The sequence below is a fragment of the Oncorhynchus clarkii genome, chromosome 29, assembly GCF_045791955.1.
Source record: "Oncorhynchus clarkii lewisi isolate Uvic-CL-2024 chromosome 29, UVic_Ocla_1.0, whole genome shotgun sequence".
NCBI classification, from domain to species: domain Eukaryota; kingdom Metazoa; phylum Chordata; class Actinopteri; order Salmoniformes; family Salmonidae; genus Oncorhynchus; species Oncorhynchus clarkii.
The window spans coordinates 45,606,117-45,618,846 of NC_092175.1; the positions used below are offsets into that span (position 1 = coordinate 45,606,117).

A 12,730-nucleotide genomic window follows, 5' to 3' on the forward strand; every position below is an offset into this window, starting at 1 on the left:
CAGCTGCAGTACTGGGGACGTACGACCAGCAGCGGTACTGGGTACGACCAGCTGCAGTACTGGGGACGTACGACCAATAGCGGTACTGGGTACGACCAGCTGCAGTACTGGGGACGTACGACCAGCAGCGGTACTGGGTATGACCAGCTGCAGTACTGGGGACGTACAACCAGGCAGCGGTACTGGGTATGACCAGGCAGCGGTACTGGGTACGACCAGGCAGCGGTACTGGGGACGTACGACCAGCTGCAGTACTGGGGACGTACGACCAGCTGCAGTACTGGGGACGTACGACCAGCTGCAGTTCTGGGGACGTACGACCAGCTGCAGTACTGGGGACGTACGACCAGCTGCAGTACTGGGGACGTACGACCAGCTGCAGTACTGGGGACGTACGACCAGCTGCAGTACTGGGGACGTACGACCAGCTGCAGTACTGGGGACGTACGACCAGCTGCAGTACTGGGGACGTACGACCAGGCAGTGGTACTGGGTTCAACCAGCTGCAGTACTGGGGACGTACGACCAGCTGCAGTACTGGGGACGTACGACCAGCTGCAGTACTGTGGACGTACGACCAGCTGCAGTACTGGGGACGTACGACCAGCTGCAGTACTGGGGACGTACGACCAGGCAGCGGTACTGGGTTCGACCAGCTGCAGTACTGGGGACGTACGACCAGCAGCAGTACTGGGGACGTACGACCAGCAGCAGTACTGGGGACGTACGACCAGCAGCAGTACTGGGTACGTACGACCAGCAGCAGTACTGGGGACGTACGACCAGCAGCAGTACTGGGTACGTACGACCAGGCAGCAGAACTGGGTACTTACGACCAGGCAGCAGAACTGGGAACTTACGACCAGGCAGCAGTACTGGTTACGACCAGGCAGCGGAACTGGGTGGGTACGACCAGGCAGCAGAACTGGGTACAACCGGCAGCAGAACTGGGTACAACCGGCAGCAGTACTGGGGACGTACGACCAGCTGCAGTACTGGGGACGTACAACCAGCAGCGGTACTGGGTACGACCAGCTGCAGTACTGGGGACGTACGACCAGGCAGCGATACTGGGTACGACCAGGCAGCGGTACTGGGGACGTACGACCAGCTGCAGTACTGGGGACGTACGACCAGCTGCAGTACTGGGGACGTACGACCAGCTGCAGTACTGGGGACGTACGACCAGCAGCAGTACTGGGGACGTACGACCAGCAGCAGTACTGGGGACGTACGACCAGCAGCAGTACTGAGGACGTACGACCAGCAGCGGTACTGGGTACAACCAGCTGCAGTACTGGGGACGTACGACCAGGCAGCGGTACTGGGTACGACCAGGCAGCGGTACTGGGGGGGTACGACCAGGCAGCGGTACTGGGGACGTACGACCAGCTGCAGTACTGGGGACGTACGACCAGCTGCAGTACTGGGGACGTACGACCAGCTGCAGTACTGGGGACGTACGACCAGCAGCAGTACTGGGGAGGTACGACCAGCAGCAGTACTGGGGACGTACGACCAGCAGCAGTACTGGGGACGTACGACCAGCAGCAGTACTGGGGACGTACGACCAGCAGCAGTACTGGGGACGTACGACCAGCAGCAGTACTGGGGACGTACGACCAGCAGCAGTACTGGGGACGTACGACCAGCAGCAGTACTGGGGACGTACGACCAGCAGCAGTACTGGGGACGTACGACCAGCAGCAGTACTGGGGACGTACGACCAGCAGCAGTACTGGGGACGTACGACCAGCAGCAGTACTGGGGACGTACGACCAGCTGCAGTACTGGGGACGTACGACCAGCTGCAGTACTGGGGACGTACGACCAGCTGCAGTACTGGGGACGTACGACCAGCTGCAGTACTGGCGACGTACGACCAGCTGCAGTACTGGGGACGTACGACCAGCTGCAGTACTGGGGACGTACGACCAGCTGCAGTACTGGGGACGTACGACCAGCAGCGGTACTGGGGACGTACGACCAGGCAGCGGTACTGGGTACGACCAGCTGCAGTACTGGGGACGTACGACCAGCTGCAGCACTGGCGACGTACGACCAGCTGCAGTACTGGCGACGTACGACCAGCTGCAGTACTGGGGACGTACGACCAGCTGCAGTACTGGGGACGTACGACCAGCTGCAGTACTGGGGACGTACGACCAGCAGCAGTACTGGGGGCGTACGACCAGCTGCAGTACTGGGTACGTACGACCAGCTGCAGTACTGGGTACGTACGACCAGGCAGCAGAACTGGGTACGTACGACCAGGCAGCAGTACTGGGTACGACCAGGCAGCGGAACTGGGTGGGTACGACCAGGCAGCAGAACTGGGTACAACCGGCAGCAGAACTGGGTACAACCAGCAGCAGTACTGGGGACGTACGACCAGCTGCAGTACTGGGGACGTACGACCAGCTGCAGTACTGGGGACGTACGACCAGCTGCAGTACTGGGGACGTACGACCAGCTGCAGTACTGGGGACGTACAACCAGCAGCGGTACTGGGTACGACCAGCTGCAGTACTGGGGACGTACGACCAGGCAGCGGTACTGGGGACGTACGACCAGCAGCGGTACTGGGGACGTACGACCAGCAGCGGTACTGGGGACGTACGACCAGCAGCGGTACTGGGGACGTACGACCAGCAGCGGTACTGGGGACGTACGACCAGCAGCGGTACTGGGGACGTACGACCAGCAGCGGTACTGGGGACGTACGACCAGCAGCGGTACTGGGGACGTACGACCAGCAGCGGTACTGGGGACGTACGACCAGCAGCGGTACTGGGGACGTACGACCAGCAGCGGTACTGGGGACGTACGACCAGCAGCGGTACTGGGGACGTACGACCAGCTGCGGTACTGGGGACGTACGACCAGCTGCGGTACTGGCGACGTACGACCAGCTGCAGTACTGGCGACGTACGACCAGCTGCAGTACTGGCGACGTACGACCAGCTGCAGTACTGGCGAGGTACGACCAGCTGCAGTACTGGCGACGTACGACCAGCTGCAGTACTGGGGACGTACGACCAGCTGCAGTATTGGGGACGTACGACCAGCAGCAGTACTGGGGACGTACGACCAGCAGCAGTACTGGGGACGTACGACCAGCAGCAGTACTGGGGACGTACGACCAGCAGCAGTACTGGGGACGTACGACCAGCAGCAGTACTGGGGACGTACGACCAGCAGCAGTACTGGGGACGTACGACCAGCTGCAGTACTGGGGACGTACGACCAGCTGCAGTACTGGCGACGTACGACCAGCTGCAGTACTGGGGACGTACGACCAGCTGCAGTACTGGGGACGTACGACCAGCTGCAGTACTGGGGACGTACGACCAGCTGCAGTACTGGGGACGTACGACCAGCTGCAGTACTGGGGACGTACGACCAGCAGCAGTACTGGGGACGTACGACCAGGCAGCGGTACTGGGTACGACCAGCTGCAGTACTGGGGACGTACGACCAGCTGCAGTACTGGCGACGTACGACCAGCTGCAGTACTGGCGACGTACGACCAGCTGCAGTACTGGGGACGTACGACCAGCTGCAGTACTGGGGACGTACGACCAGCTGCAGTACTGGGGACGTACGACCAGCTGCAGTACTGGGGACGTACGACCAGCAGCAGTACTGGGGACGTACGACCAGCTGCAGTACTGGGTACGTACGACCAGGCAGCAGAACTGGGTACGTACGACCAGGCAGCAGTACTGGGTACGACCAGGCAGCGGAACTGGGTGGGTACGACCAGGCAGCAGAACTGGGTACAACCGGCAGCAGAACTGGGTACAACCGGCAGCAGAACTGGGTACAACCAGCAGCAGTACTGGGGACGTACGACCAGCTGCAGTACTGGGGACGTACGACCAGCTGCAGTACTGGGGACGTACGACCAGCTGCAGTACTGGGGACGTACGACCAGCTGCAGTACTGGGGACGTACAACCAGCAGCGGTACTGGGTACGACCAGCTGCAGTACTGGGGACGTACGACCAGGCAGCGGTACTGGGGACGTACGACCAGCAGCGGTACTGGGGACGTACGACCAGCAGCGGTACTGGGGACGTACGACCAGCAGCGGTACTGGGGACGTACGACCAGCAGCGGTACTGGGGACGTACGACCAGCAGCGGTACTGGGGACGTACGACCAGCAGCGGTACTGGGGACGTACGACCAGCAGCGGTACTGGGGACGTACGACCAGCAGCGGTACTGGGGACGTACGACCAGCTGCAGTACTGGGGACGTACGACCAGCTGCAGTACTGGCGACGTACGACCAGCTGCAGTACTGGGGACGTACGACCAGCTGCAGTACTGGGGACGTACGACCAGCTGCAGTACTGGGGACGTACGACCAGCTGCAGTACTGGGGACGTACGACCAGCTGCAGTACTGGGGACGTACGACCAGCAGCGGTACTGGGTACGACCAGGCAGCGGTACTGGGGGGGTACGACCAGGCAGCGGTACTGGGGGGGTACGACCAGGCAGCGGTACTGGGGACGCACGACCAGCTGCAGTACTGGTGACGTACGACCAGCAGCAGTACTGGGGACGTACGACCAGCAGCAGTACTGGGGACGTACGACCAGCAGCAGTACTGGGGACGTACGACCAGCAGCAGTACTGGGGACGTACGACCAGCAGCAGTACTGGGGACGTACGACCAGCTGCAGTACGGGCGACGTACGACCAGCTGCAGTACTGGCGACGTACGACCAGCTGCAGTACTGGCGACGTACGACCAGGCAGCGGTACTGGGTACGTACGACCAGGCAGCGGTACTGGGTACGTACGACCAGGCAGCGGTACTGGGTACGTACGACCAGGCAGCGGTACTGGGTACGTACGACCAGGCAGCGGTACTGGGTACGTACGACCAGGCAGCGGTACTGGGTACGTACGACCAGCTGCAGTACTGGGGACGTACGACCAGCTGCAGTACTGGGGACGTACGACCAGCTGCAGTACTGGGGACGTACGACCAGGCAGCGGAACTGGGTACGTACGACCAGGCAGCGGAACTGGGTACGTACGACCAGGCAGCGGAACTGGGTACGTACGACCAGGCAGCGGAACTGGGTACGTACGACCAGGCAGCTGAACTGGGTACGTACGACCAGGCAGCGGAACTGGGTACGTACGACCAGGCAGCGGTACTGGGTGGGTACGACCAGGCAGCGGTACTGGGTGGGTACGACCAGGCAGCGGTACTGGGTGGGTACGACCAGGCAGCGGTACTGGGTGGGTACGACCAGGCAGCGGTACTGGGTGGGTACGACCAGGCAGCGGTACTGGGCGGGTACGACCAGGCAGCGGTACTGGGCGGGTACGACCAGGCAGCGGTACTGGGCGGGTACGACCAGGCAGCGGTACTGGGTAGGGTACGACCAGGCAGCGGTACTGGGTACGTACGACCAGGCAGCGGAACTGGGTACGTACGACCAGGCAGCGGTACTGGGTGGGTACGACCAGGCAGCGGTACTGGGTGGGTGCGACCAGGCAGCGGTACTGGGTGGGTACGACCAGGCAGCGGTACTGGGCGGGTACGACCAGGCAGCGGTACTGGGCGGGTACGACCAGGTAGCGGTACTGGGCGGGTACGACCAGGCAGCGGTACTGGGCGGGTACGACCAGGCAGCGGTACTGGGGACGTACGACCAGGCAGCGGTACTGGGTGGGTACGACCAGGCAGCGGTACTGGGCTGGTACGACCAGGCAGCGGTACTGGGCTGGTACGACCAGGCAGCGGTACTGGGCTGGTACGACCAGGCAGCGGTACTGGGCTGGTACGACCAGGCAGCGGTACTGGGTAGGGTACGACCAGGCAGCGGTACTGGGTAGGGTACGACCAGGCAGCGGTACTGGGTGGGTACGACCAGGCAGCGGTACTGGGCTGGTACCACCAGGCAGCGGTACTGGGCTGGTACGACCAGGCAGCGGTACTGGGCGGGTACGACCAGGCAGCGGTACTGGGCGGGTACGACCAGGCAGCGGTACTGGGTTTGACCAGGCAGCGGTACTGGGTACAACCAGCAGAACCATTAAAGATCCACTCTCAAACTTTTAGTATAATTTCAGTCAGTAGTTCTGAAGTAGCGCTCGAAATCCTCAACGGGTTCCATGAAAATATTATAATTTTATAATTATAATAAATAAAACATTCTACGTCACTGTGTGCAGATATGTGGACTATAACACAGGGTCTAACTGGTCTATCTGCATCTTGCTAGCTGTCACTCAAATGGCAAGGGATTGGAACTCCTGTTGCTAGGGGGCTGGCCAACGGGACCCAAGCTTGCCGTACTCAAAATGACGTCACAGAATACAGTCACTTTCAAACCAGGGAGTTCGTGGTTAATTGAGGTAAAACAGTAATTCTGCTCATAAGTTATTCATGTATGAACGACACATTGACACATTCGGCCCAAAATGGGAGGATTAAAAAATACTTATGTAGTCGCCAAAGTTCCAGAGAATGTCTTTAATCACTTCCGTTGGGTTACTGTGAGACTGAGATGCAGACGGCCAGACAGACACTGTGCTCAGCACCCTCCTGTACTCCCTGTTCACGTATTACTGCATGGCCACGCATGCCTCACAACTCAATCATCAAGTTTGCTAATGACATAACAGTGGTAGTCCTGGTTACCGACGAGACTGGCGACAGGGAGGAGATGAGAGCACTGGAGGAGGTGGTGCCAGGAAATGAACCTCCCTCAATGTCAACAAAACAAATTAGCTGATCGTGGACTACAGGAGACTATAGCCACTGCCTGTTCTCACCGCTATCCTCCAGAAGGCAGACAGGGTACAGGTGCCTCAAAGCTGGGACAGAGACTGAAAAACAGCTTCTATCTCCAGGCCATCAGACTGTTAAATAGTCACCACTAGCCAGCCTCCACTCAGTACCCTGCCCTGTGGGGGTGCTTTGCTGCAGGAGGGACTGGTGCACTTCACAAATAGATGGCATCAAGAGGCAGTAAAAATTATGTGGATATATTGAAGCAACACCTCAAGACATCAGTCAGGAAGTTAATGCTTGGTCGCAAATAGGTCTTCCAAATGGACAATGACCCCAAGCATACTTCCAAAGTTGTGGCAAAATGGCTTAAGGACAACAAAGTCAAGGTATTGGAGTGGCCATCACAAAGCCCTGAACTCAATCCTATAGAAAATGTGTGGGCAGAACTGAATAAGTGTGTGTGAGCAAGGAAGCCTACAAACCTGACTCAGTTACACCAGCTCTGCCAGAAGGAATGCGCCAAAATTCACCCAATTTCTTGTGAGAAGCTTGTGGAAGGCTACCTGAAACCTTTCACCCAAGTTAAAGAATTTAAAGGCAATACTACCAAATACTAATTGAGTGTATGTAAACTTCTGACCCACTGGGAATGTGATGAAAGAAATAAAAGCTGAAAAAAACATTCTCTCCTATTATTCTGACATTTCACGTTCTTAAAATAAAGTGGTGAGCCTAACTGACCTAAAACAGGGAATCTTTACTCAGATTAAATGTCAGGAATTGTGAAACTGAGTTTAAATATATTTGGCTAAGGTGTATGTAAACTTCCAACTTCAACTGTATCTACTGTATTCTGGTCATGGTTCATCCTATATAACTACTGCTGTCCACTTTTCTGTCCATATATTTATAATCTGGACTTATATAACTGCTCTTTCTAATATTTCTGATTTTCTTCCATTTTTAACTTTTTGTATCATGTGCGTATCAGTGGAGGCTCCTAATAATGTCCGGAACGGAACAAATGGACCTGGAAACGCGTTGGGTGTATTTGATACAATTCCACTGATTCCGCTCCATTCCTTACCAGGAGCCCGTCCTCCCTAATTAAGGTTTCACCAACCTCCTGTGTTTTCTTCTTCTATCGCCAGGTATTATTACTACATCTTAAGAGTTTCAACCTGCTATTGACTTGTTATCGTGTTTATCAAAGTTCATATCACCTATGACCGCCAAGCACTTCTAGACCGACAGTTTCTAACCTCCTTTTCGACTTTGAATGCGACTTCAACTCCGACTCGGCTGTTCCAACTGTTCATACCGGATGGGTCGATGAAACAGACGCCCGACTCCACCCTGAAAAATGTCCGAACTCAAGATCTGGGATATCTGTGTCAACACCTACTACTAACTACTCAGCTAGTTAAGTTGCAAGCCCGCTTGGCCTGGAATGACTAATGAACGTTTCCAGCGCTGTAGAAGATGTTTTATTACGAGACAATATTGACACTCCGGAGTTCCAATGCCACAATTGTTAGCGGATTGGCAAACGTACTGCAACTAGAGAGATTATGTGACTAAAAAGAAGAAAGTACACTATGAAACAAAGAGAAATTACATGAAGAATGATAGTAAAAAGGCTTTGGAGAATCTTAAATGACATTTAGGGCAAAAAGGCAAACTCTGCTCCATCATTCACTGAGATGTCTCATTCATCACAAAACCCACTGATATTACCAACTACTTAAAAAAAAAAAAATGTAATTGGTAAGACTAGCGAACTTAGGCATGACATGCCAGCAACAAACGCCAATACTACACATCCAAGTATAACTGACCAAATTATGAAAGTCAAGCATTGTAAATTTGAATACCTTAAAGTGATTTTGGAAGAAGTGAAAGAATGACTGTCAGACCCCGGTGGCTTGTCATTGTTGACAATCTGGATGGAATTTATTTTAGGATAATAGCGGACGATATTGCCACTCCTGTTTGCCACATCTTCTATTTAAGCAGATATTAAGCAGAAATGTAATAGAAATTGTGTGCCCTCAGACCTGGAGGGAAGCAAAAACTATTCCCCCACCTAAGAATAGTAAAGCCCCCCTAACTGGCTCAAATAGCCGACCAATCAGGCTGCTTTACTAAACTTCTGGAAAAAATGGTGTTTGTATCTTGTCAATGCTATTTTACAGTAAACAAATTGACAGACTTTCAGCATGCTTATAGGGGAGGACATTCAACAAGCACAGAACTTACACAAATGACTGATGATTGGGGCGGCAGGGTAGCCTAGTGGTTAGAGCGTTGGACTAGTAACCGGAAGGTTGCAAGTTTAAACCCCCGAGCTGACAAGGTACAAATCTGTCGTTCTGCCCCTGAACAGGCAGTTAATCGTCATTGAAAATAAGAATTTGTTCTTAACTGACTTGCCTAGTTAAATAAAGGTAAAATAAAATAAAATTGGCTGGGAGAAATTTATAATAAAATGATTGTGGGAGCTGTTTTGTTAAACTTCAGTGCAGCTTTTGACATTATCGATCATAGTCTGCTGCTGGAAAAACGTGTGTGTTCTGGCTTTACACCCCCTGCTGTGTTGTGGATAAAGAGTTACCTGTCTAACAGAACACAGAGGGTGTTCTGTAATGGAAACAGACAGACATGCGCACACAGACAGACACACAGTGTATTCCCTGCTAAATAAAACTCTATCACCAGACAGTTATTTTAACTTCACTGTTCCACACTGTATGGAAAAACTATATCGGGGAGGAGAGGGAGGGGAGGGGAGAGAGGGAGGGGAGGAGAGGGGAGGAGAGGGAGCAGCTCCATTGTGCTTATCACTAGCAGCACCATATCACCAGTTAACTTTCTGAGTATGTTGTCTAACACTAACAGCACCATATCACCAGGTAACATTCTGAGTATGTTGTCTAGCAGCACCATATCACCAGGTAACATTCTGAGTATGTTGTCTAGCAGCACCATATCACCAGGTAACATTCTGAGTATGTTGTCTAGCAGCACCATATCACCAGGTAACATTCTGAGTGTGTTGTCTAGCAGCACCATATCACCAGGTAACATTCTGAGTGTGTTGTCTAGCAGCACCATATCACCAGGTAACATTCTGAGTATGTTGTCTAGCAGCACCATATCACATTCTGAGTATGTTGTCTCACTAACAGCACCATATTTGTTTGTATTGGTGTGTCCTGATTGGTCTGTGTGTGTTTCCTCAGAGCCTTTGGGATGTTGGAGGAGGAGTGTCATGCGGTGTGACAGTGCGGGGGTTCCGGGGCTCATGCATCGGAATGCCACAGGGTTCCACGCCGACACCGCTGCTCGTCTTCCTATTGGCCACGCTGGGATACGGTGAGTGGGAGGGGCTTGAGGATTTTAGTGCTGGCCTGGAACAAAACTTTGCCACAGGGTTCCACGCCGTTGCTCCTCTTCCTATTGGACACGCTGGAATGGAGCGTCATATCAATGAAATGTATTGATAAAGCCTTTTTTACATCAGCTGATGTCACAAAGTGCTGTACAGAAACCCAGTCTAAAACGGCAAGCAATGCAGATGTCATTCTGGGTTACTTTGTATATGTATTTTGTGTGTGTGTCATATATGTATATGTATATGTATATATACACACACAGACACACACACACAGTGTGGCAAAAAAAGTATTTAGTCAGCCACCAATTGTGCAAGTTCTCCCACTTAAAAAGATGAGAGAGGCCTGTAATTTTCATCATAGGTACACTTCAACTATGACAGACAAAATGAGAAAAAAAATCCAGAAAATCACATTGTAGGATTTTTAATGTTTTTTTTTGCAAATTATGGTGGAAAATAAGTATTTGGTCAATAACAAAAGTTTATCTCAATACTTTGTTATATACCCTTTGTTGGCAATGACAGAGGTCAAACGTTTTCTGTAAGTCTTCACAAGGTTTTCACACACTGTTGCTGGTATTTTGGCCCATTCGTCCATGCAGATCTCCTCTAGAGCAGTGATGTTTTTGGGGCTGTTGCTGGGCAACACGGACTTTCAACTCCCTCCAAAGATTTTCTATGGGGTTGTGTTAGGAAAATTATGATTAAATGACTGAACAATAGTCTTATTTGAAATGAAACTGTAACTAAGTAAACTTATACTCTGTTTTATTATATCTGATTAACAATATGAGTTCATAAGAAGGGATTGTGTGACACAGACAAGGAGTAATTAAAGTTAATGAACACCATTCCAACTAGGAAGAAAGGAATGGGTTGTGGATTAAGTAAGCAGATAAGGTCGTTAGCCTATGGTTGACCCTACAGAAACTTAGCTCTGGGGTGTTTTAGATAAGGCAGTGAGTGCATTCCTAGGTTTTCTGTTAATTAGAACTGTCAGCTAAGTGGTGATCGATAATGGTGAGGAGTCAAAAGTTAATTAAGTTTTGTTGTGTGTCCTGTGTATGTGCTAGTGGGTCAGAATTAACTCAGAATGAACTTTTAAAGTTCCCTTTGTCTCGGTCGAGAGGAGGAGATTCATTTTAACAGCAATGAAATGACGTCATGTTATTGTATATAAACTGTTGCTCGTGGTAACGTGGCAGCGTGCTCCAAGAATAAATTATTATTAGAATAAATTATTGATAAGACTGGTCTCCGTCTATTTTATGCAAACAAGAATCTTACAAATTCTCATAAAATAGATTAAGGGAATTCAATTAATGAAAACACATTGGTATAATTAAATTACAGTAACAGGTTGAGATCTGGAGACTGGCTAGGCCACTCCAGGACCTTGAAATCCTTCTTACGATGCCACTCCTTCGTTGCCCGGGCGGTGTGTTTGGGATCATTGTCATGCTGAAAGACCCAGCCATGTTTCATCTTCAATGCCCTTGCTGATGGAAGGAGGTTTTCACTCAAAATCTCACGATACATGGCCCCATTCATTCTTTCCTTTACACGGATCAGTCGTCCTGGTCCCTTTGCAGAAAAACAGCCCCAAAGCATGATGTTTCCACCCCCAAGCTTCACAGTAGGTATGGTGTTCTTCGGATGCAACTCAGCATTCTTTGTCCTCCAAAAATGACGAGTTGAGTTTTTATCAAAAAGCTCTATTTTGGTTTCATCTGACCATATGACATTCTCCCAATCTTCTTCTAGATCATCCAAATGCTCTCTAGCAAACTTCAGATGGGCCTGGACATGTACTGGCCTAAGCAGGGGGACACGTCTGGCACTGCAGGATTTGAGTTCCTGGCGGCGTAGTGTGTTACTGATGGTAGGCTTTGTTACTTTGGTCCCAGCTCTCTGCAGGTCATTCACTAGGGTGTGGTTCTGGGATTTTTGCTCACCGTTCTTGTGATAATTTTGACCCCACGGGTTGAGATCTTGCGTGGAGCCCCAGATCGAGGGAGATTATCAGTGGTCTTGTATGTCTTCCATTTCCTAATAATTGCTCCCACAGTTGATTTCTTCAAACCAAGTGCTTACCTATTGCAGATTGTCTTCCCAGCCTGGTGCAGGTCTACAATTTTGTTTCTGGTGTCCTTTGACAGCTCTTTGCTCTTGGCCATAGTGGAGTTTGAAGTGTGACTGTTTGAGGTTGTGGACAGGTGTCTTTTATACTGATAACAAGTTCAAACGGGTACCATTAAAACAGGTAACGAGTGGAGGACAGAGGAGCCTCTTAAAGAAGAAGTTACAGGTCTGTGAGAGACAGAAATCTTGCATGTTTGTAGGTGACCAAATACTTATTTTCCACCATAATTTGCAAATAAATTCATTAAAAATCCTACAATGTGATTTTCTGGATTTTTTTTCTCATTTTGTTTGTCATAGTTGAAGTGTACCTATGATGAAAATTACAGGCCTCTCTCATCTTTTTAAGTGGGAGAACTTGCACAATTGGTGGCTGACTAAATACTTTTTTGCCACACTGTGTATATATATATATATGTATGTTTGTAT

The 12,730-nt window shown here is 51.6% G+C and overlaps 1 protein-coding gene across 1 annotated transcript in view; it reads left to right on the forward strand.

Moving 5' to 3' along the window:
• The window catches only part of LOC139388401 (thrombospondin type-1 domain-containing protein 1), a 66,759-nt gene that overhangs the window by 10,504 nt on the left and 43,525 nt on the right, over window positions 1-12,730 (forward strand). The window contains exon 2 of the mRNA XM_071135039.1: window positions 10,005-10,137. Within this exon, the coding sequence (XP_070991140.1) occupies window positions 10,077-10,137 (61 nt within the window). The 5' untranslated portion in view covers window positions 10,005-10,076. The remainder of the gene's footprint in view (window positions 1-10,004; window positions 10,138-12,730) is intronic.